This window comes from Gymnoscopelus braueri (assembly GCF_963280865.1).
Source record: "Gymnoscopelus braueri genome assembly, chromosome: 10".
NCBI classification, from domain to species: domain Eukaryota; kingdom Metazoa; phylum Chordata; class Actinopteri; order Myctophiformes; family Myctophidae; genus Gymnoscopelus; species Gymnoscopelus braueri.
The window spans coordinates 55,055,293-55,080,040 of NC_137611.1; the positions used below are offsets into that span (position 1 = coordinate 55,055,293).

Consider the following 24,748-nt stretch of genomic DNA (forward strand, 5'->3'; position numbering starts at 1 on the left):
CAGTTTATATAACAGAGAGATCTAGAGAAGGTACATGTGGGTGTGTGAGCTTCAAAGGTGAGCCCCCCCACCCGGCACAAACAATAGATCACCCTTCGAGCCCCCTGATTCAATTTGCACCTGTATGAAGCAGGAAAGGGGATGGAGACAGATGCATAGACCTCTGTCTCCCAGCTAGAACAAAAGGCAATGCTGATTGTAACCCCCACTCAGGGCCAACAGCCACCTCTTTGAATACGCTCCCCTGTCTGTAGGCTACCTGTGAAGCAACCATATGGAAATATACAGCAGACCCCCCATGGGAGACTTCAAACGTCTTCCACAAACACGTATATTTCAAAAGAACCACAAAGAACCCGCCCCCCATGAAAAGCGACCGGAACACCAACCAGGAAAAAAATAAAACATTCAGGAATACTAAAACAGCACACAACACCAACACAGATTAATGCACATACAAGAACCAAGATTACATAGTACAGCGACACGGCGAGTCACACAGCCAACCCAGAGAACCCCCCAGGTTTAATAAAATTCCAACAACCCCATCACACAGTTCCCACACCGCCACCCCTCCATGTACCTCGTCACGGGAGTCGCCCGGTCTTCTCAGCACACAAACAAAAGGCGGGCATCAAAGCAATTATATTACTCGACATGAGAACCATTGAAAAGAAGTCCAAACTCTAAAAAAATAGTAACTTAATCCAACATCGCCACCCCATGTACTACAAATAAACAAAAGGCGGGCAAAACAGTGATTATATCAGTCGATATTGGGACAGTTAATTCTAGTAGGTATCCCCTAATTCACAGGTTAACCCACCATTAACACAAAAATACAATCCCAGGTCCCATATGCGCAGCGTCCCGCTCGATAATGTCTCCCTTGCAGTCTCCCGCAATGTCATCTCCTCACCCCAGCCGTGTTGCCCAGCGCAGCCCCAGCACAGCCACGCGCTCTGCTAGCGATCAGCCAGACGAGTCGTGCAGCCATCCCAGATCCGGTCATGAAGTCCTCTCCTTGTAGATCCTCGAAAAGTTGTCGTCACGTCGTGCCGATGTCCATGATCACCTACACAGTGGACCCCCCACGTCTCAGGAAGAGAACACGATGCGTCCACCCACCGCAAGGCAAAACTCAGACATCACCGCCCGCCGCCGCATGTTCTTTCGACGCCTGGCTCAGTATCCCTGGAGACTTGCGCCCCCAAAAAAACAAACCAACGCGACTGCCGACTAAAAACGCCATAATGTGGTATCTGAAAACCACAGACTTAAAGGTTTCTATTGCTTTTGTAGTTGCCAACAACGCCATATTGCAGTTAAGTTTGATGTCCCAGTGGTGAGAATGAATGGTTGTAGAATGAATTTGAGTCATCACTCAGTAAGTGAGGTTCTTTGCATCCGATTTATTGCATAAGTACAAAACAGTACAAAACAGTTCTTCCATGGACCCTGAGGTCCTCTCAGTCAGCCTGCCGGCTACTGAGTGTCACACACACTAAGATGCATTTCGGTACAGTTTATATAACAGAGAGATCTAGAGAAGGTACATGTGGGTGTGTGAGCTTCAAAGGTGAGCCCCCCCACCCGGCACAAACAATAGATCACCCTTCGAGCCCCCTGATTCAATTTGCACCTGTATGAAGCAGGAAAGGGGATGGAGACAGATGCATAGACCTCTGTCTCCCAGCTAGAACAAAAGGCAATGCTGATTGTAACCCCCACTCAGGGCCAACAGCCACCTCTTTGAATACGCTCCCCTGTCTGTAGGCTACCTGTGAAGCAACCATATGGAAATATACAGCAAGATCCAATGCATTACATGCATTTACATCCCACTGTCAAATCAGCCACAAGACTAGTCCTGGTCTCACTCTCTGTCTCTCAGTCAGTCTGTCTCTCAGTCTGTCTGTCTCTCAGTCTGTCTGTCTGTCTCTCAGTCTGTCTGTCTGTCTGTCTGTCTATCTGTCAGTCTGTCTCTCAGTCTGTCTGTCTGTCTGTCTGTCTCTCTGTCTGTCTGTCTGTCTGTCTGTCTGTCTGTCTGTCTGTCTGTCTGTCTGTCTGTCTGTCTGTCTGTCTGTCTGTCTGTCTGTCTGTCTGTCTGTCTGTCTGTCTCTCAGTCTGTCTGTCTGTCTGTCTGTCTGTCTGTCTGTCTGTCTGTCTGTCTGTCTGTCTGTCTGTCTGTCTGTCTGTCTGTCTGTCTGTCTGTATCTCTGTCTCTGTCTGTCTCTTTTTCTCTGTCTCTCTGTCTCCCTAAAATGAACAAAAGAAAATCAGTGAAATATATCTATTTTGTTGGCCAACGTCTCAAGATGAAATCAAGTGAAAATATGTATTCAGGGTCCTAAATCGACTATAGTTTGACTCACTGGGAACTGCAGGTTGTAAGGTATTTGACCAACAGAAATAAGCAAAAAGTTATGTAGGGCTCAACTATCGATTATTTTCTTAGTGATTATTCTATCGATTACATATCCGATTAACGGAATAGGGAAACAATCTACAAGCTGTAGCTTTAAGATCTGCAATTTTTGCTATTTAAAAAAACATTCAAAAAATCAATGACCAGTGATTTCATATAATCATTTAAATGGATTAGTTCGATTAACTGTTGCACCCCTAAACTAATGGCTAGATAAAGATCAGGAAGTCATTATTACCAACACATCTTCCTCTAATCCGTTGCTCCCCCTTTCCACACCTGGAGTCACATGTTTTCAGCACACACAGTAACCCTGTGGAATGAGACAAGACATTATTAATGCCTGGTTGGTGTCTTCCACTGGTGGACAGTAACAAAGTAGCCTTTGTTTACTTGAATACTGTACTTAAAGGACCACTTCACCCATTTTCAACGTATCTTCCTCATTATAATATGGTGCCAGTTTTGTCTACTCACTCTGTGTCTCATAGGTGAGAAAGGTCCAGAAACCCGCCTATACCAGTGACATCATCGGTAGACAGATTTGGTCATTTCAAACAAGATTTCAAATTATTTTACTTTTTCATTAACGGGAGAACATTGGCTTCTATTATAGCATGCTAACTTTCCAGGAATAGAAAGCCTGTAGTTTCTATTAGCTTGGAATTCCCATCGATGTTGTCACTGGTAGGCGGGTTTCTGAACTGTCCACAGCCCTCCTCTGAGACACGTACAGTGAGTAGACACAAATTTGTGAGGAAGACCAATTATATGAAGAAAGGTAAAACATGTTTTTTTAATCTGTTCTTTACATGAGTATTTCTTCTTATTTATTATTTCCTTCCACTCCACTCCACTTCACATACCCTCAGTACCCAAACTAAACAAAAGTACATTATGAATGAATCATTTATATTTCAAAAATAGCTAATTTAGCAGATCTACAAGCTCATACAGAGCAATCTTCTGATCTATAGAGCTTGCAGAACTTGCTTTTCAAATAGCCAACATATATAATAGGGTTAATATTAAGTCATATTGCACGGGACCACCTGGAACCCCCTCAACGACCCCCAGGTTGGTAAACACTGAGTTAGAGCACTCCCTGTTGTTGAACCCATTCTAATAAATGTAACAATAAAAGTGGTGTCCATTTCAGGGAGTCCCAATAGAAAATCCTATGGCCCGTGGACAACATACTGCCGGTGGACTCGGCACGGTCCATTTCCCATATTGGCTATGGAGCGTGGACACTCTTAGTGTCCACGAAGCCTAGTCTCTGTAACGACTACATTTTCTCAATGGGGGGCAGCAGAGAGCCATGGTCTCGCCTACTACAGCCTGGTTGAGCTTCAAACAGCCTTGTACTGCCATGGTTGGTTCCCAAAGTGTGGTTCAGGGACCTCTGGGGGTCCCTGAGGGGTTTCCAAGGGGGCCCATGGCTGGTTCCCAAAGTGTGGTTTGGGGACCCCCGGGGTTTCCAAGGGATCCATGACTAGTTTGCAACAACATAGAGCAGCCATGGCTGGTTCCCAAAATGTGGTTCGGGGACCTCTGGGGGTCCCTGAGGGGTTTCCAAGGGGGTCCATGGCTGGCTCCGAAAGTGTGGTTTGGGGACCACTGGGGCTTCTAGGGGGTCCATGGCTGGTTCACCATAAGTGTAATAGTGTAATAAGTGTAATATTGTAAGAGGTGTAATAGTTTAATAGCGCAATAGGTGTAATAGTGTAATAGTTGTGATAGTGTAATAAGTGTAATAGTATCATAGCACAATAAGTGTAATAGGTGTGATAGTGTGATAGTGTAATTGTGTAATAAGTGTAATAGTATAATAGCACAATAAGTGTGATAGGTGTAAAAGTGTAACAGTGAAATATGTGTAATAGTGTAATATTGTGATATTGCATTAAGTGTAATAGTATAATAGTGTAATAGTGTAATATGTGTAATAGTGTAAGAGCGCAGTAATAGACCCTGGATTCTGGTGGAGCCTGGTGGAGCCTATTGCAGCCTGGTGCACCCTTGTCTAGCCTATTCCAGCCAGATCCAGCCTTGTATAGCCTAGTACAGCCATCCAACTACCCCCTCTCCTTTTCTATTCCCAGTTGGGAAGGCTAGACTGGGCTGGACTTGGGTGTGCTGGGGAATGCTGTGCTCTGGTGGGCTGTATTGGGCCCTGGTGGGCTGTGCTGGGCTCTGTTAGGCTGTACGGGGCAGTGCTGCACTATAGCGTAGAAATGTTCATGTAAAACTATTGGCCGTGGACACAAACTCATGTAAAACTATTGCCCGTGGACACAGTGGTTAATCTCAAGTGCAAAGGGGCTACAGGGCTGAAAAGAGCCTAGTACAGCCTAATAGAGCCTATTAGAGTCTAGTAAGGCCTAGAACACCCTAGTTTAGCCTATTCCAGCCAGACCCAGCCCTGTATAACCTAGTACAGTCATCTTACTACCCCCATACCCTAATGTAAAAAGAAAGCCACAGCCAGACTGTACCATGATGATTACATTAAACTTGTTAAAAGTGTCAGGGCAAGTCCACTGTACCAGGAACAGAGAGGCTGTCAAATGCCCATATTATAATCTGCCATGACGCATGTCAACATTCAAACACATGTAGGCCTAACTTTAAATCAACATAAGTGTTAGTTTTCTTATGAAGTGCTTTTAAGTCGCTCCAGTGTGTTTGTGTCGACAACAACCGTGTTGTTTGTGGCGTTTAATTAATCCACAGAGAAAATCTCTCGCAAGCCGCGTTGCTGCCGCAGCGGACCAGCGGTTCTTGTATTCCTGACACTGTATTTGTTTTTACTGAGGATAAGGTTAGAAATAAGTTTAGGGTTAGCCATATTATTAGTTTTACTGAGGTTACGTTTAGGAATAAGGTTAGGTTTTAGGCATAGTTTAATGAGGTTACGATTATCGGATTTCCTGGAGTGACTGTTTTGGGGCGAGAGTTTTGGTTTTCGTCTGTAGTGGGCAACTGCGCATGCGTTCGCAATAATGCTATCAGGATCAGATAATTTGATATTATTATCAGATATGAGTTTATATTTTATAATTATAAGTATATTGGGTTTAGTTCCAAAGAAGTTTTACTCTGGGAAGGTGAAATCAGACTCCTCCATTCATTGCACTGACCCAAGTATATATATTTGTAGGCCAAAGACATTTTGTAATGGTCAAGGTTTCTTTATACCTGCCCTATGATCTCTCTCTCTCTCTCTCTCTCTCACACACACACACACACACACACACACACACACACACACACACACACACACACACATATATATATATATATATATATATATATATATATATATATATATATATATATATATATATATATAAAATACACACACCGTATATCTAGGTGTGCCCTGGGATCTTTTGGCTATGCCAGGTGTACCTTGGCACCAAAAAGGTTAGGAAACACTGCCCTATAGGCTATTCTCCCACTGGGCTGGACTTGGGTGTGCTGGAATGTAATGAACTGCTGGGCGCTGGTGGGCTGTATTGGGCTCTGGTGGGCTGTGCTGGGCTCTGTTAGGCTGTACGGGGCAGTACTGCACTATAGCCTAGAAATGTTCATGTAAAATTATTGGCGGTGGACACAAACTCATGTAAAACTATTGCCCGTGGACACAGTGGTTATATATATATTATATATATATATATATGTTTCATATAATTTATCTAAAAGTCAGAGGTCACGTTGTGCACAAATATGATGTGGCATTCTGCCACTAATGAAAAAGAGATACAGGGGGCTAGCAGAGGAAGACATAATTATGTGAATACTTTGATTTGAGTGAGGTAGAAAATGAAACACATTGTATTTCTTTATCCTTTATTACTATTACTATCATGTAAAATAGCTACTTTCATTATTGGTATTGCAGCCTTCAAGAAATGTTGTATGAGAGAAGCTATTTGTTTAAGAAGTGCCAATAAGAATAAACCATTTGATAATAGAATAATTCAATTCCTAATACAGTCTCTGCTATATTTTGTAAATGGCTAAAAAACATTGTTTGAGGCAGGACAATAATTATTTTTATTTTATGTTCAATAATGAACAATGATCTAATATTCAGAAAATATCAGTGAATAATAATAATTAATATTTTCCTAACAACATTAATTTTCATGCATAATGTGTGTATTTTTGTAACAAAATTAATTTTCATGCATAATGTGTGTAATCTTTGAGTACAGTTTGGATATTGCAGGCAGCTATGTTCAGGTATATTTATAGCCAGACCAATGCTGTCATCTTCAGTGAGGTGTTTGCAAGCTGATCACCTAACATTCCAATCAATTAACTCAATTGTCGCCAGCTGGTGGCTGTGTGAATTAACCACTGTGTCCACGGGCAATAGTTTTACATGAGTTTGTGTCCACGGCCAATAGTTTTACATGAACATGTCAAAGCTATAGTGCAGTACTGCCCCGTACAGCCTAACGGAGCCCAGCACAGCCCACCAGAGCCCAATACAGCCCACCAGAGCCCAGCAGCCCAGCAAACCCAAGTCCGGCCCAGTGGGAGAATAGCCTATAGGGTATGTGGGTAGTTAGATGACTGTACTAGGGTATACAGGGCTGGGTCCGGCTGGAATAGGCTAAACTAGGGTGTTCTATGCCTTACTAGACTCTAACAGGCTCTATTAGGCTGTACTAGGCTCTTGTCAGCCCTGTAGTCCCTTTGCACTTGAGATTAACCAATGTGTCCACGGGCAATAGTTTTACATGAGTTTGTGTCCACCGGCAATAGTTTTACATGAAAATTTCTAGGCTATAGTGCAGTATTGCCCCGTACAACCTAACAGAGCCCATCACAGCCCACCAGAGCCCATTACAGCCCACCAGAGCCCAGCACAGCCCAGCACATTCCAGCACACCCAAGTCCAGCCCAGTGGGAGAATAGCCTATAGGGTATGTGGGTAGTTAGATGACTGTACTAGGCTATAAAGGGCTGGGTCCAGCTGGAATAGGCTAGAATAGAATGTTCTATGCCATACTAGAGTCTAATAGGCTCTATTAGGCTGTCCTAGGCTCATGTCAGCGCTGTAGCCCCTTTGCACTTGAGATTAACCACTGTGTCCACGGGCAATAGTTTTACATGAGTTTGTGTCCACCGGCAATAGTTTTACAATAAAATTTCTAGGCTATAGTGCAGTACTGCCCCGTACAACCTAACAGAGCCCAGCACAGCCCACCAGAGCCCATTAAATTCCACCAGAGCCCAGCACAGCCCAGCACATTCCACAACACCCAAGTCCAGCCCAGTGGGAGAATAGCCTATAGGGTATGTGGGTAGTTAGATGACTGTACTAGGGTATACAGGGCTGGGTCCGGCTGGAATAGGCTAAACTAGGGTGTTCTATGCCTTACTAGACTCTAACAGGCTCTATTAGGCTGTACTAGGCTCTTGTCAGCCCTGTAGCCCCTTTGCACTTGAGATTAACCAATGTGTCAACGGGCAATAGTTTTACATGAGTTTGTGTCCACCGGCAATAGATTTACATGAAAATGTCTAAGCTATAGTGCAGTACTGCCCCGTACAACCTAACAGAGCCCAGCACAGCCCACCAGAGCCCATTAAAGCCCACCAGAGCCCAGCACAGCCCAACACATTCCAGCACACCCAAGTTCAGCCCAGTGGGAGAATAGCATAGGGTATGGGGGTAGTTAGATGACTGTACTAGGCTATACAGGGCTGGGTCCGGCTGGAATAGGCTAAACTAGGGTGTTCTATGCCTTACTAGACTCTAACAGGCTCTATTAGGCTGTACTAGCCTCTTGTCAGCCCTGTAGCCCCTTTGCACTAAAGATTAACCAATGTGTCCACGGGCAATAGTTTTTACATGAGTTTGTGTCCACCGGCAATAGTTTTACATGAACATTTCTAGGCTATAGTGCAGTATTGCCCCGTACAACCTAACAGAGCCCATTACAGCCCACCAGAGCCCAGCACAGCCCACCAGAGCCCAGCACAGCCCAGGACATTCCAGCACACCCAAGTCCAGCCCAGTGGGAGAATAGCATAGGGTATGGGGGTAGTTAGATGACTGTACTAGGCTATACAGGGCTGGGTCCGGCTGGAATAGGCTAAACTAGGGTGTTCTATGCCTTACTAGACTCTAACAGGCTCTATTAGGCTGTACTAGGCTCTTGTCAGCCCTGTAGCCCCTTTGCACTTGAGATTAACCAATGTGTCCACGGGCAATAGTTTTACATGAGTTTGTGTCCACCGGCAATAGTTTTACACGAAAATGTCTAGGCTATAGTGCAGTATTGCCCCGTAGAACCTAACAGAGCCCATCACAGCCCACCAGAGCCCATTACAGCCCACCAGAGCCCAGCACAGCCCAGCACATTCCAGCACACCCAAGTCCAGCCCAGTGGGAGAATAGCCTATAGGGTATGTGGGTAGTTAGATGACTGTACTAGGCTATACACGGCTGGGTCCGGCTGGAATAGGCTAAACTAGGGTGTTCTATGCCTTACTAGACTCTAATAGGCTCTATTAGGCTGTACTAGGCTCTTGTCAGCCCTGTAGTCCCTTTGCATTTGAGATTAACCACTGTGTACACGGGCAATAGTTTTACATGAGTTTGTGTCCACGGCCAATAGTTTTACATGAACATGTCTAGGTTATAGTGTAGTACTGCCTCGTACAGCCTAACAGAGCCCAGCACAGCCCACCAGAGCCCATTATAGTCCACCAGAGCCCAGCACAGCCCAGCACATTCCAGCACACCCAAGACCAGCCCAGTGGGAGAATAGCCTAGGTTATGGGGGTAGTTATACGACTGTACTAGGCTATAAAGGGCTGGGTCCAGCTGGAATAGGCTAGAATAGAATGTTCTATGCCTTACTAGAGTCTAATAGGCTCTATTAGGCTGTCCTAGGCTCATTACAGCACTGTAGCCCCTTTGCACTTGAGATTAACCACTGTGTCCACGGGCAATAGTTTTACATGAGTTTGTGTCCACCGGCAATAGTTTTACATGAACATTTCTAGGCTATAGTGCAGTACTGCCCCGTACAACCTAACAGAGCCCAGCACAGCCCACCAGAGCCCATTACATTCCACCAGAGCCCAGCACAGCCCAGCACATTCCACAACACCCAAGTCCAGCCCAGTGGGAGAATAGCCTATAGGGTATGTGGGTAGTTAGATGACTGTACTAGGGTATACAGGGCTGGGTCCGGCTGGAATAGGCTAAACTAGGGTGTTCTATGCCTTACTAGACTCTAACAGGCTCTATTAGGCTGTACTAGGCTCTTGTCAGCCCTGTAGCCCCTTTGCACTTGAGATTAACCAATGTGTCCACGGGCAATAGTTTTACATGAGTTTGTGTCCACCGGCAATAGTTTTACATGAAAATGTCTAAGCTATAGTGCAGTACTGCCCTGTACAACATAACAGATCCCAGCACAGCCCACCAGAGCCCATTACAGCCCACCAGAGCCCAGCACAGCCCAGCACATTCCACAACACCCGAGTCCAGCCCAGTGGGAGAATAGCCTATAGGGTATGTGGGTAGTTAGATGACTGTACTAGGGTATACAGGGCTGGGTCCGGCTGGAATAGGCTAAACTAGGGTGTTCTATGCCTTACTAGACTCTAACAGGCTCTATTAGGCTGTACTAGGCTCTTGTCAGCCCTGTAGCCCCTTTGCACTTGAGATTAACCAATGTGTCCACGGTCAATAGTTTTACATGAGTTTGTGTCCACCGGCAATAGTTTTACATGAAAATGTCTAAGCTATAGTGCAGTACTGCCCCGTACAACCTAACAGAGCCCAGCACAGCCCACCAGAGCCCATTACAGCCCACCAGAGCCCAGCACAGCCCAGCACATTCCAGCACACCCAAGTTCAGCCCAGTGGGAGAATAGCATAAGGTATGGGGGTAGTTAGATGACTGTACTAGGCTATACAGGGCTGGGTCCGGCTGGAATAGACTAAACTAGGGTGTTCTATGCCTTACTAGACTCTAACAGGCTCTATTAGGCTGTACTAGGCTCTTGTCAGCCTTGTAGCCCCTTTGCACTTGAGATTAACCAATGTGTCCACGGGCAATAGTTTTACATGAGTTTGTGTCCACCGGCAATAGTTTTACACGAAAATGTCTAGGCTATAGTGCAGTATTGCCCCGTACAACCTAACAGAGCCCATCACAGCCCAGCACATTCCAGCACACCCAAGTCCAGCCCAGTGGGAGAATAGCCTATAGGGTATGTGGGTAGTTAGATGACTGTACTAGGCTATACACGGCTGGGTCCGGCTGGAATAGGCTAAACTAGGGTGTTCTATGCCTTACTAGACTCTAATATGCTCTATTAGGCTGTACTAGGCTCTTGTCAGCCCTGTAGCCCCTTTGCATTTGAGATTAACCACTGTGTACACGGGCAATAGTTTTACATGAGTTTGTGTCCACGGCCAATAGTTTTACATGAACATGTCTAGGCTATAGTGCAGTACTGCCTCGTACAGCCTAATAGAGCCCAGCACAGCCCACCAGAGCCCATTATAGTCCACCAGAGCCCAGCACAGCCCAGCACATTCCAGCACACCCAAGACCAGCCCAGTGGGAGAATAGCCTAGGTTATGGGGGTAGTTATACGATCTGTACTAGGCTATAAAGGGCTGGGTCCAGCTGGAATAGGCTAGAATAGAATGTTCTATGCCATACTAGAGTCTAATAGGCTCTATTAGGCTGTCCTAGGCTCATGTCAGCGCTGTAGCCCCTTTGCACTTGAGATTAACCACTGTGTCCACGGGCAATAGTTTTACATGAGTTTGTGTCCACCGGCAATAGTTTTACATGAACATTTCTAGGCTATAGTGCAGTACTGCCCCTTACAACCTAACAGAGCCCAGCACAGCCCACCAGAGCCCATTACATTCCACCAGAGCCCAGCACAGCCCAGCACATTCCACAACACCCAAGTCCAGCCCAGTGGGAGAATAGCCTATAGGGTATGGGGGTAGTTAGATGACTGTACTAGGGTATACAGGGCTGGGCCCGGCTGGAATAGGCTAAACTAGGGTGTTCTATGCCTTACTAGACTCTAACAGGCCCTATTAGGCTGTACTAGGCTCTTGCAGCCCTGTAGCCCCTTTGCACTTGAGATTAACCAATGTGTCCACGGTCAATAGTTTTACATGAGTTTGTGTCCACCGGCAATAGTTTTACATGAAAATGTCTAGGCTATAGTGCAGTATTGCCCCGTACAACCTAACAGAGCCCAGCACAGCCCACCAGAGCCCATTACAGCCCACCAGAGCCCAGCACAGCCCAGGACATTCCAGCACACCCAAGTCCAGCCCAGTGGGAGAATAGCCTATAGGGTATGTGGGTAGTTAGATGACTGTACTAGGCTATACAGGGCTGGGTCCGGCTGGAATAGACTAAACTAGGGTGTTCTATGCCTTACTAGACTCTAACAGGCTCTATTAGGCTGTACTAGGCTCTTGTCAGCCCTGTAGCCCCTTTGCATTTGAGATTAACCACTGTGTACACGGGCAATAGTTTTACATGAGTTTGTGTCCACGGCCAATAGTTTTACATGAACATGTCTAGGCTATAGTGCAGTACTGCCTCGTACAGCCTAACAGAGCCCAGCACAGCCCACCAGAGCCCATTATAGTCCACCAGAGCCCAGCACACCCAAGACCAGCCCAGTGGGAGAATAGCCTAGGTTATGGGGGTAGTTATACGACTGTACTAGGCTATAAAGGGCTGGGTCCAGCTGGAATAGGCTAGAATAGAATGTTCTATGCCATACTAGAGTCTAATAGGCTCTATTAGACTGTCCTAGGCTCATGTCAGCGCTGTAGCCCCTTTGCACTTGAGATTAACCACTGTGTCCACGGGCAATAGTTTTACATGAGTTTGTGTCCACCGGCAATAGTTTTACATGAAAATGTCTAAGCTATAGTGCAGTACTGCCCCGTACAACCTAACAGAGCCCAGCACAGCCCACCAGAGCCCATTAAAGCCCACCAGAGCCCAGCACAGCCCAGCACATTCCAGCACACCCAAGTCCAGCCCAGTGGGAGAATAGCATAGGGTATGGGGGTAGTTAGATGACTGTACTAGGCTATACAGGGCTGGATCCGGCTGGAATAGGCTAAACTAGGGTGTTCTATGCCTTACTAGACTCTAACAGGCTCTATTAGGCTGTACTAGGCTCTTGTCAGCCCTGTAGCCCCTTTGCACTTAAGATTAACCAATGTGTCCACGGGCAATAGTTTTACATGAGTTTGTGTCCACCGGCAATAGTTTTACATGAAAGTTTCTAGGCTATAGTGCAGTATTGCCCCGTACAACCTAACAGAGCCCAGCACAGCCCACCAGAGCCCATTACAGCCCACCAGAGACCAGCACAGCCCAGGACATTCCAGCACACCCAAGTCCAGCCCAGTGGGAGAATAGCATAGGGTATGGGGGTAGTTAGATGACTGTACTAGGCTATACAGGGCTGGGTCCGGCTGGAATAGGCTAAACTAGGGTGTTCTATGCCTTACTAGACTCTAATAGGCTCTATTAGGTTGTACTAGGCTCTTGTCAGCCCTGTAGCCCCTTTGCACTTGAGATTAACCAATGTGTCCACGGGCCATAGTTTTACATGAGTTTGTGTCCACCGGCAATAGTTTTACATGAAAATGTCTAAGCTATAGTGCAGTACTGCCCCGTACAACCTAACAGAGCCCAACACAGCCCAGCACAGCCCACCAGAGCCCATTAAAGCCCACCAGAGCCCAGCACAGCCCAGCACATTCCAGCACACCCAAGTTCAGCCCAGTGGGAGAATAGCATAGGGTATGGGGGTAGTTAGATGACTGTACTAGGCTATACAGGGCTGGGTCCGGCTGGAATAGACTAAACTAGGGTGTTCTATGCCTTACTAGACTCTAACAGGCTCTATTAGGCTGTACTAGGCTCTTGTCAGCCCTGTAGCCCCTTTGCACTTGAGATTAACCAATGTGTCCACGGGCAATAGTTTTACATGAGTTTGTGTCCACCGGCAATAGTTTTACATGAACATTTCTAGGCTATAGTGCAGTGTTGCCCCGTACAACCTAACAGAGCCCAGCACAGCCCACCAGAGCCCATTACAGCCCACCAGAGCCCAGCACAGCCCAGCACATTCCAGCACACCCAAGTTCAGCCCAGTGGGAGAATAGCATAGGGTATGGGGGTAGTTAGATGACTGTACTAGGCTATACAGGGCTGGGTCCGGCTGGAATAGACTAAACTAGGGTGTTCTATGCCTTACTAGACTCTAACAGGCTCTATTAGGCTGTCCTAGGCTCATGTCAGCGCTGTAGCCCCTTTGCACTTGAGATTAACCACTGTGTCCACGGGCAATAGTTTTACATGAGTTTGTGTCCACCGGCAATAGTTTTACATGAAAATGTCTAAGCTATAGTGCAGTACTGCCCCGTACAACCTAACAGAGCCCAGCACAGCCCACCAGAGCCCATTAAAGCCCACCAGAGCCCAGCACAGCCCAGCACATTCCAGCACACCCAAGTCCAGCCCAGTGGGAGAATAGCATAGGGTATGGGGGTAGTTAGATGACTGTACTAGGCTATACAGGGCTGGATCCGGCTGGAATAGGCTAAACTAGGGTGTTCTATGCCTTACTAGACTCTAACAGGCTCTATTAGGCTGTACTAGGCTCTTGTCAGCCCTGTAGCCCCTTTGCACTTAAGATTAACCAATGTGTCCACGGGCAATAGTTTTACATGAGTTTGTGTCCACCGGCAATAGTTTTACATGAAAGTTTCTAGGCTATAGTGCAGTATTGCCCCGTACAACCTAACAGAGCCCAGCACAGCCCACCAGAGCCCATTACAGCCCACCAGAGACCAGCACAGCCCAGGACATTCCAGCACACCCAAGTCCAGCCCAGTGGGAGAATAGCATAGGGTATGGGGGTAGTTAGATGACTGTACTAGGCTATACAGGGCTGGGTCCGGCTGGAATAGGCTAAACTAGGGTGTTCTATGCCTTACTAGACTCTAATAGGCTCTATTAGGTTGTACTAGGCTCTTGTCGGCCCTGTAGCCCCTTTGCACTTGAGATTAACCAATGTGTCCACGGGCCATAGTTTTACATGAGTTTGTGTCCACCGGCAATAGTTTTACATGAAAATGTCTAAGCTATAGTGCAGTACTGCCCCGTACAACCTAACAGAGCCCAACACAGCCCAGCACAGCCCACCAGAGCCCATTAAAGCCCACCAGAGCCCAGCACAGCCCAGCACATTCCAGCACACCCAAGTTCAGCCCAGTGGGAGAATAGCATAGGGTATGGGGGTAGTTAGATGACTGTACTAGGCTATACAGGGCTGGGTCCGGCTGGAATAGACTAAACTAGGGTGTTCTATGCCTTACTAGACTCTAACAGGCTCTATTAGGCTGTACTAGGCTCTTGTCAGCCCTGTAGCCCCTTTGCACTTGAGATTAACCAATGTGTCCACGGGCAATAGTTTTACATGAGTTTGTGTCCACCGGCAATAGTTTTACATGAACATTTCTAGGCTATAGTGCAGTGTTGCCCCGTACAACCTAACAGAGCCCAGCACAGCCCACCAGAGCCCATTACAGCCCACCAGAGCCCAGCACAGCCCAGCACATTCCAGCACACCCAAGTTCAGCCCAGTGGGAGAATAGCATAGGGTATGGGGGTAGTTAGATGACTGTACTAGGCTATACAGGGCTGGGTCCGGCTGGAATAGACTAAACTAGGGTGTTCTATGCCTTACTAGACTCTAACAGGCTCTATTAGGCTGTACTAGGCTCTTGTCAGCCCTGTAGCCCCTTTGCACTTGAGATTAACCAATGTGTCCACGGGCAATAGTTTTACATGAGTTTGTGTCCACCGGCAATAGTTTTACATGAAAACTTCTAGGCTATAGTGCAGTATTGCCCCGTACAACCTAACAGAGCCCAGCACAGCCCACCAGAGCCCATTACAGCCCACCAGAGCCCAGCACAGCCCAGGACATTCCAGCACACCCAAGTCCAGCCCAGTGGGAGAATAGCCTATAGGGTATGTGGGTAGTTAGATGACTGTACTAGGCTATACAGGGCTGGGTCCGGCTGGAATAGACTAAACTAGGGTGTTCTATGCCTTACTAGACTCTAACAGGCTCTATTAGGCTGTACTAGGCTCTTGTCAGCCCTGTAGCCCCTTTGCATTTGAGATTAACCACTGTGTACACGGGCAATAGTTTTACATGAGTTTGTGTCCACGGCCAATAGTTTTACATGAACATGTCTAGGCTATAGTGCAGTACTGCCTCGTACAGCCTAACAGAGCCCAGCACAGCCCACCAGAGCCCATTATAGTCCACCAGAGCCCAGCACACCCAAGACCAGCCCAGTGGGAGAATAGCCTAGGTTATGGGGGTAGTTATACGACTGTACTAGGCTATAAAGGGCTGGGTCCAGCTGGAATAGGCTAGAATAGAATGTTCTATGCCATACTAGAGTCTAATAGGCTCTATTAGGCTGTCCTAGGCTCATGTCAGCGCTGTAGCCCCTTTGCACTTGAGATTAACCACTGTGTCCACGGGCAATAGTTTTACATGAGTTTGTGTCCACCGGCAATAGTTTTACATGAAAATGTCTAAGCTATAGTGCAGTACTGCCCCGTACAACCTAACAGAGCCCAGCACAGCCCACCAGAGCCCATTAAAGCCCACCAGAGCCCAGCACAGCCCAGCACATTCCAGCACACCCAAGTTCAGCCCAGTGGGAGAATAGCATAGGGTATGGGGGTAGTTAGATGACTGTACTAGGCTATACAGGGCTGGATCCGGCTGGAATAGGCTAAACTAGGGTGTTCTATGCCTTACTAGACTCTAACAGGCTCTATTAGGCTGTACTAGGCTCTTGTCAGCCCTGTAGCCCCTTTGCACTTAAGATTAACCAATGTGTCCACGGGCAATAGTTTTACATGAGTTTGTGTCCACCGGCAATAGTTTTACATGAACATTTCTAGGCTATAGTGCAGTATTGCCCCGTACAACCTAACAGAGCCCAGCACAGCCCACCAGAGCCCATTACAGCCCACCAGAGACCAGCACAGCCCAGGACATTCCAGCACACCCAAGTCCAGCCCAGTGGGAGAATAGCATAGGGTATGAAAACGCAGGCTGAAAACTCACCTCTTCAGGAAACACTACCCTTCATCTCTGCCTGACCTACTTGTTATTAACTAGTTGTACGAACGCTTGTTTTCTATTGCTGTATTGTTTATTGGATTGTTTATTGGATCTTGTTTAGTCGATACACTTATTTGTTTTAGCTCATGCTCATTTGATTTAGCTATTTTGTCTCATCTGTTTAAGGAAATAGGTAGCTGATATATTGCACTTTTACCTTAGCGCTAGGTATACTCTTGGTTGCTTGTTTTTGCAGAAAATGCACTAAAGACTTCTGGTGATTAGTAGTTTTCGTTCCCTACCTATGTTGAATACACTTATTGTAAGTCGCTTTGGATAAAAGCGTCTGCTAAATGACTGTAATGTAATGTAATATAATGGTATGGGGGTAGCCCTGTAGCCCTGTAGCCCTTGTCAGCCCTGTAGCCCCTTTGCACTTGAGATTAACCAATGTGTCCACGGGCAATAGTTTTACATGAGTTTGTGTCCACCGGCAATAGTTTTACATGAAAATGTCTAAGCTATAGTGCAGTACTGCCCCGTACAACCTAACAGAGCCCAGCTTAGCCCAGCACAGCCCACCAGAGCCCATTACAGCCCACCAGAGCCCAGCACAGCCCAGCACATTCCAGCACACCCAAGTTCAGCCCAGTGGGAGAATAGCATAGGGTATGGGGGTAGTTAGATGACTGTAGTAGGCTATACAGGGCTGTGTCCGGCTGGAATAGACTAAACTAGGGTGTTCTATGCCTTACTAGACTCTAACAGGCTCTATTAGGCTGTACTAGGCTCTTGTCAGCCCTGTAGCCCCTTTGCACTTGAGATTAACCAATGTGTCCACGGGCAATAGTTTTACATGAGTTTGTGTCCACCGGCAATAGTGTTACATGAACATTTCTAGGCTATAGCGCAGTATTGCCCTGTACAACCTAACAGAGCCCAGCACAGCCCACCAGAGCCCATTACAGCCCACCAGAGCCCAGCACAGCCCAGGACATTCCAGCACACCCAAGTCCAGCCCAGTGGGAGAATAACATAGGGTATGGGGGTAGTTAGATGACTGTACTAGGCTATACAGGGCTGGGTCCGGCTGGAATAGGCTAAACTAGGGTGTTCTATGCCTTACTAGACTCTAACAGGCTCTATTAGGCTGTACTAGGCTCTTGTCAGCCCTGTAGCCCCTTTGCACTTGAGATTAACCAATGTGTCCACGGGCAATAGTTTTACATGAGTTTGTGTCCACCGGCAATAGTTTTACATGAACATTTCTAGGCTATAGTGCAGTGTTGCCCCGTACAACCTAACAGAGCCCAGCACAGCCCACCAGAGCCCATTGTAGCCCACCAGAGCCCAGCACAGCCCAGCACATACAGCACACCCAAGTCCAGCCCAGTGGGAGAATAGCCTATAGGGTATGTGGGTAGTTAGATGACTGTACTAGGCTATACAGGGCTGGGTCCGGCTGGAATAGGCTAAACTAGGGTGTTCTATGCCTTACTTCCTTACTAGACTCTAATAGGCTCTGTTAGGCTGTACTAGGCTCTTGTCAGCCCTTTAGCCCCTTTGCATTTGAGATTAACCACTGTGTACACGGGCAATAGTTTTACATGAGTTTGTGTCCACGGCCAATAGTTTTACATGAACATGTCTAGGCTATAGTGCAGTACTGCCTCGTACAGCCTAACAGAGCCCAGCACAGCCCACCAGAGCCCATTATAGTCCACCAGAGCCCAGCACAGCCCAGCACATTCCAGCACACCCAAGACCAGCCCAGTGGGAGAATAGCCTAGGTTATGGGGGTAGTTATACGACTGTACTAGGCTATAAAGGGCTGGGTCCAGCTGGAATAGGCTAGAATAGAATGTTCTATGCCATACTAGAGTCTAATAGGCTCTATTAGGCTAACCTAGGCTCATGTCAGCGCTGTAGCCCCTTTGCACTTGAGATTAACCACTGTGTCCACGGGCAATAGTTTTACATGAGTTTGTGTCCACCGGCAATAGTTTTACATGAAAATGTCTAAGCTATAGTGCATTACTGCCCCGTAGAACCTGACAGAGCCCAGCACAGCCCACCAGAGCCCATTAAAGCCCACCAGAGCCCAGCACAGCCCAGCACATTCCAGCACACCCAAGTCCAGCCCAGTGGGAGAATAGCATAGGGTATGGGGGTAGTTAGATGACTGTATTAGAATATACAGGGCTGGGTCCGGCTGGAATAGGCTAAACTAGGGTGTTCTATGCCTTACTAGACTCTAACAGGCTCTATTAGGCTGTACTAGGCTCTTGTCAGCCCTGTGGCCCCTTTGCACTTGAGATTAACCAATGTGTCCACGGGCAATAGTTTTACATGAGTTTGTGTCCACCGGCAATAGTTTTACATGAATATTTCTAGGCTATAGTGCAGTATTGCCCCGTACAACCTAACAGAGCCCAGCACAGCCCACCAGAGCCCATTACAGCCCACCAGAGACCAGCACAGCCCAGGACATTCCAGCACACCCAAGTCCAGCCCAGTGGGAGAATAGCATAGGGTATGGGGGTAGTTAGATGACTGTACTAGGCTATACAGGGCTGGGTCCGGCTGGAATAGGCTAAACTAGGGTGTTCTATGCCTTACTAGACTCTAACAGGCTCTATTAGGCTGTACTAGGCTCTTGTCAGCCCTGTAGCCCCTTTGCACTTGAGATTAACCAATGTGTCCACGGGCAATAGTATTACATGAGTTTGTGTCCACCGGCAATAGTGTTACATGAACATTTCTAGGCTATAGCGCAGTATTGCCCTGTACAACCTAACAGAGCCCATTGTAGCCCACCAGAGCCCAGCACAGCCCAGCACATACAGCACACCCAAGTCCAGCCCAGTGGGAGAATAGCCTATAGGGTATGTGGGTAGTTAGATGACTGTACTAGGCTATACAGGGCTGGGTCCGGCTGGAATAGGCTAAACTAGGGTGTTCTATGCCTTACTTCCTTACTAGACTCTAATAGGCTCTGTTAGGCTGTACTAGGCTCTTGTCAGCCCTTTAGCCCCTTTGCATTTGAGATTAACCACTGTGTACACGGGCAATAGTTTTACATGAGTTTGTGTCCACGGCCAATAGTTTTACATGAACATGTCTAGGCTATAGTGCAGTACTGCCTCGTACAGCCTAACAGAGCCCAGCACAGCCCACCAGAGCCCATTATAGTCCACCAGAGCCCAGCACAGCCCAGCACATTACAGCACACCCAAGACCAGCCCAGTGGGAGAATAGCCTAGGTTATGGGGGTAGTTATACGACTGTACTAGGCTATAAAGGGCTGGGTCCAGCTGGAATAGGCTAGAATAGAATGTTCTATGCCATACTAGAGTCTAATAGGCTCTATTAGGCTGTCCTATGCTCATGTCAGCGCTGTAGCCCCTTTGCACTTGAGATTAACCACTGTGTCCACGGGCAATAGTTTTACATGAGTTTGTGTCCACCGGCAATAGTTTTACATGAAAATGTCTAAACTATAGTGCATTACTGCCCCGTAGAACCTAACAGAGCCCAGCACAGCCCACCAGAGCCCATTAAAGCCCACCAGAGACCAGCACAGCCCAGGACATTCCAGCACACCCAAGTCCAGCCCAGTGGGAGAATAGCATAGGGTATGGGGGTAGTTAGATGACTGTACTAGGCTATACAGGGCTGGGTCCGGCTGGAATAGGCTAAACTAGGGTGTTCTATGCCTTACTAGACTCTAAAAGGCTCTATTAGGCTGTACTAGGCTCTTGTCAGCCCTGTAGCCCCTTTGCACTTGAGATTAACCAATGTGTCCACGGGCAATAGTTTTACATGAGTTTGTGTCCACCGGCAATAGTGTTACATGAACATTTCTAGGCTATAGCGCAGTATTGCCCTGTACAACCTAACAGAGCCCAGCACAGCCCACCAGAGCCCATTACAGCCCACCAGAGCCCAGCACAGCCCAGGACATTCCAGCACACCCAAGTCCAGCCCAGTGGGAGAATAGCATAGGGTATGGGGGTAGTTAGATGACTGTACTAGGCTATAAAGGGCTGGGTCCGGCTGGAATAGGCTAAACTAGGGTGTTCTATGCCTTACTAGACTCTAACAGGCTCTATTAGGCTGTACTAGGCTCTTGTCAGCCCTGTAGCCCCTTTGCACTTGAGATTAACCAATGTGTCCACGGGCAATAGTTTTACATGAGTTTGTGTCCACCGGCAATAGTTTTACATGAACATTTCTAGGCTATAGTGCAGTGTTGCCCCGTACAACCTAACAGAGCCCAGCACAGCCCACCAGAGCCCATTAAAGCCCACCAGAGACCAGCACAGCCCAGGACATTCCAGCACACCCAAGTCCAGCCCAGTGGGAGAATAGCATAGGGTATGGGGGTAGTTAGATGACTGTACTAGGCTATACAGGGCTGGGTCCGGCTGGAATAGGCTAAACTAGGGTGTTCTATGCCTTACTAGACTCTAAAAGGCTCTATTAGGCTGTACTAGGCTCTTGTCAGCCCTGTAGCCCCTTTGCACTTGAGATTAACCAATGTGTCCACGGGCAATAGTTTTACATGAGTTTGTGTCCACCGGCAATAGTGTTACATGAACATTTCTAGGCTATAGCGCAGTATTGCCCTGTACAACCTAACAGAGCCCAGCACAGCCCACCAGAGCCCATTACAGCCCACCAGAGCCCAGCACAGCCCAGGACATTCCAGCACACCCAAGTCCAGCCCAGTGGGAGAATAGCATAGGGTATGGGGGTAGTTAGATGACTGTACTAGGCTATAAAGGGCTGGGTCCGGCTGGAATAGGCTAAACTAGGGTGTTCTATGCCTTACTAGACTCTAACAGGCTCTATTAGGCTGTACTAGGCTCTTGTCAGCCCTGTAGCCCCTTTGCACTTGAGATTAACCAATGTGTCCACGGGCAATAGTTTTACATGAGTTTGTGTCCACCGGCAATAGTTTTACATGAACATTTCTAGGCTATAGTGCAGTGTTGCCCCGTACAACCTAACAGAGCCCAGCACAGCCCACCAGAGCCCATTGTAGCCCACCAGAGCCCAGCACAGCCCAGCACATTCCAGCACACCCAAGACCAGCCCAGTGGGAGAATAGCCTAGGTTATGGGGGTAGTTATACGACTGTACTAGGCTATAAAGGGCTGGGTCCAGCTGGAATAGGCTAGAATAGAATGTTCTATGCCATACTAGACTCTAACAGGCTCTATTAGGCTGTACTAGGCTCTTGTCAGCCCTGTAGTCCCTTTGCACTTGAGATTAACCAATGTGTCCACGGGCAATAGTTTTACATGAGTTTGTGTCCACCGGCAATATTTTTACATGAAAGTTTCTAGGCTATATTGCAGTATTGCCCCGTACAACCTAACAGAGCCCAGCACAGCCCACCAGAGCCCATTTTAGCCCACCAGAGCCCAGCACAGCCCAGCACATTCCAGCACACCCAAGTCCAGCCCAGTGGGAGAATAGCCTATAGGGTAGTTGGGTAGTTAGATGACTGTACTAGGCTATACAGGGCTGGGTCCGGCTGGAATAGGCTAAACTAGGGTGTTCTATGCCTTACTAGACTCTAATAGGCTCCATTAGGCTGTACTAGGCTCTTTTCAGCCCTGTAGCCCCTTTGCACTTGAGATTAACCAATGTGTCCACGGGCAATAGTTTTACATGAGTTTGTGTCCACCGGCAATAGTTTTACATGAAAATGTCTAAGCTATAGTGCAGTACTGCCCCGTACAACCTAACAGAGCCCAGCACAGCCCACCAGAGCCCATTACAGCCCACCAGAGCCCAGCACAGCCCAGCACATTCCAGCACACCCAAGTTCAGCCCAGTGGGAGAATAGCATAGGGTATGGGGGTAGTTAGATGACTGTACTAGGCTATACAGGGCTGGGTCCGGCTGGAATAGGCTAAACTAGGGTGTTCTATGCCTTACTAGACTCTAACAGGCTCTATTAGGCTGTACTAGGCTCTTGTCAGCCCTGTGGCCCCTTTGCACTTGAGATTAACCAATGTGTCCACGGGCAATAGTTTTACATGAGTTTGTGTCCACCGGCAATAGTTTTACATGAAAATGTCTAAGCTATAGTGCAGTACTGCCCCGTACAACCTAACAGAGCCCAGCACAGCCCACCAGAGCCCATTAAAGCCCACCAGAGACCAGCACAGCCCAGCACATTCCAGCACACCCAAATCCAGCCCAGTGGGAGAATAGCATAGGGTATGGGGGTAGTTAGATGACTGTACTAGGCTATACAGGGCTGGGTCCGGCTGGAATAGGCTAAACTAGGGTGTTCTATGCCTTACTAGACTCTAATAGGCTCTATTAGGCTGTACTAGGCTCTTGTCAGCCCTGTAGCCCCTTTGCACTTGAGATTAACCACTGTGTCCACGGGCAATAGTTTTACATGAGTTTGTGTCCACCGGCAATAGTTTTACATGAACATTTCTAGGCTATAGTGCAGTACTGCCCCATACAACCTAACAGCCCAGCACAGCCCACCAGAGCCCATTACAGCCCACCAGAGCCCAGCACATTCCAGCACACCCAAGTCCAGCCCAGTGGGAGAATAGCCTATAGGGTATGTGGGTAGTTAGATGACTGTACTAGGCTATACAGGGCTGGGTCCAGCTGGAATAGGCTAGACTAGAATGTTCTAGGCCTTACTAGACTAGAATAGGCTCTATTAGGCTGTACTAGGCTCTTGTCAGCCCTGTAGCCCCTTTGCACTTGAGATTAACCACTGTGTCCACGGGCAATAGTTTTACATGAGTTTGTGTCCATCGGTAATAGTTAATGCTGGCTGTGTACACATGTCCACTTCCAATAGTTTTGGAAAATAGCCTGCCACCCTGTGGAATTATGCTTGAACTGCAGAAAAGGACCCTAAATACAAAAAAAGGAAACAAAAATCATCCGTGGGACTGATGGGCGAACAAGTGGTATCCACACGCAGAGGGGGGCCCAGAAGACATTTAGAGTCCCCCCGGTGAATTTTCACGCCCCCACAGACTGTACAGTGGAACCCAGAAATTGTCCGTGTCCACAGGGCATAGGGACTATGGCTCGTGGACACAAAACGCGATAAATGTAATAATAATAATAATAATAATAATAATAATAATAATAATAATAATAAGTGTAATAATAATAAGTGTAATAATAATAATAAATATAGCTGCAAGCAGCGATAACACAGGGCCAGGTTTTGCAGAGAAAAAAAAGAAAGAAGAAACTATAAGTAATTTGCAGAATAAGCCATAGAAGCATAGAACACTCAACTTGAGAGAAAAAAAGGCAGGCAGGCAGGCAGGCAGGCAGGCAGGCAGGCAGGCAGGCAGGCAGGCAGACAGACAGACAGACAGACAGACAGACAGACAGACAGACAGACAGACAGACAGACAGACAGACAGACAGACAGACAGACAGACAGACAGACAGACAGACAGAGTGAGAGACAGACAGAGACACAGAGTGAGAGACAGACAGAGACACAGAGTGAGAGACAGACAGAGACACAGAGTGAGAGACAGACAGAGACACAGAGTGAGAGACAGACAGAGACACAGAGACAGAGAGACAGACAGAGAGACAGAGACAGAGAGACAGACAGACAGAGACACAGAGAGACAGACAGACAGACAGACAGACAGACAGACAGACAGACAGACAGACAGACAGACAGACAGACAGACAGAGACACAGAGTGAGAGACAGACAGAGACACAGAGACAGAGAGACAGAGAGACAGAGAGACAGACAGAGAGACAGAGAGACAGAGAGACAGACAGACAGAGACACAGAGAGACAGACAGACAGACAGACAGACAGACAGACAGACAGACAGACAGACAGACAGACAGACAGACAGACAGACAGAGTGAGAGACAGACAGACAGACAGACAGACAGACAGACAGAGTGAGAGACACAGACAGACAGACAGACAGACAGACAGACAGACAGACAGACAGACAGACAGACAGACAGACAGACAGACAGACAGACAGACAGACAGACAGACAGAGTGAGACACAGAGTGAGAGACAGACAGACAGACAGAGAGAGACACAGAGACAGAGAGACACAGAGACAGAGAGACACAGAGACA

General features: G+C 47.5%; 2 protein-coding genes across 2 annotated transcripts in view; one reads left to right on the forward strand and one right to left on the reverse strand.

The window, feature by feature from the left end:
- lamc1 (laminin, gamma 1) overlaps positions 1 to 24,748 on the forward strand; it is a 327,165-nt gene that overhangs the window by 154,618 nt on the left and 147,799 nt on the right. The window lies entirely within an intron of this gene.
- The window catches only part of LOC308093288 (adhesion G protein-coupled receptor E5-like), a 48,913-nt gene that overhangs the window by 20,773 nt on the left and 3,392 nt on the right, over positions 1 to 24,748 (reverse strand). The window contains exon 2 of the mRNA XM_080439583.1: positions 2,667 to 2,741. Within this exon, the coding sequence (XP_080295709.1) occupies positions 2,667 to 2,741 (75 nt within the window). The remainder of the gene's footprint in view (positions 1 to 2,666; positions 2,742 to 24,748) is intronic.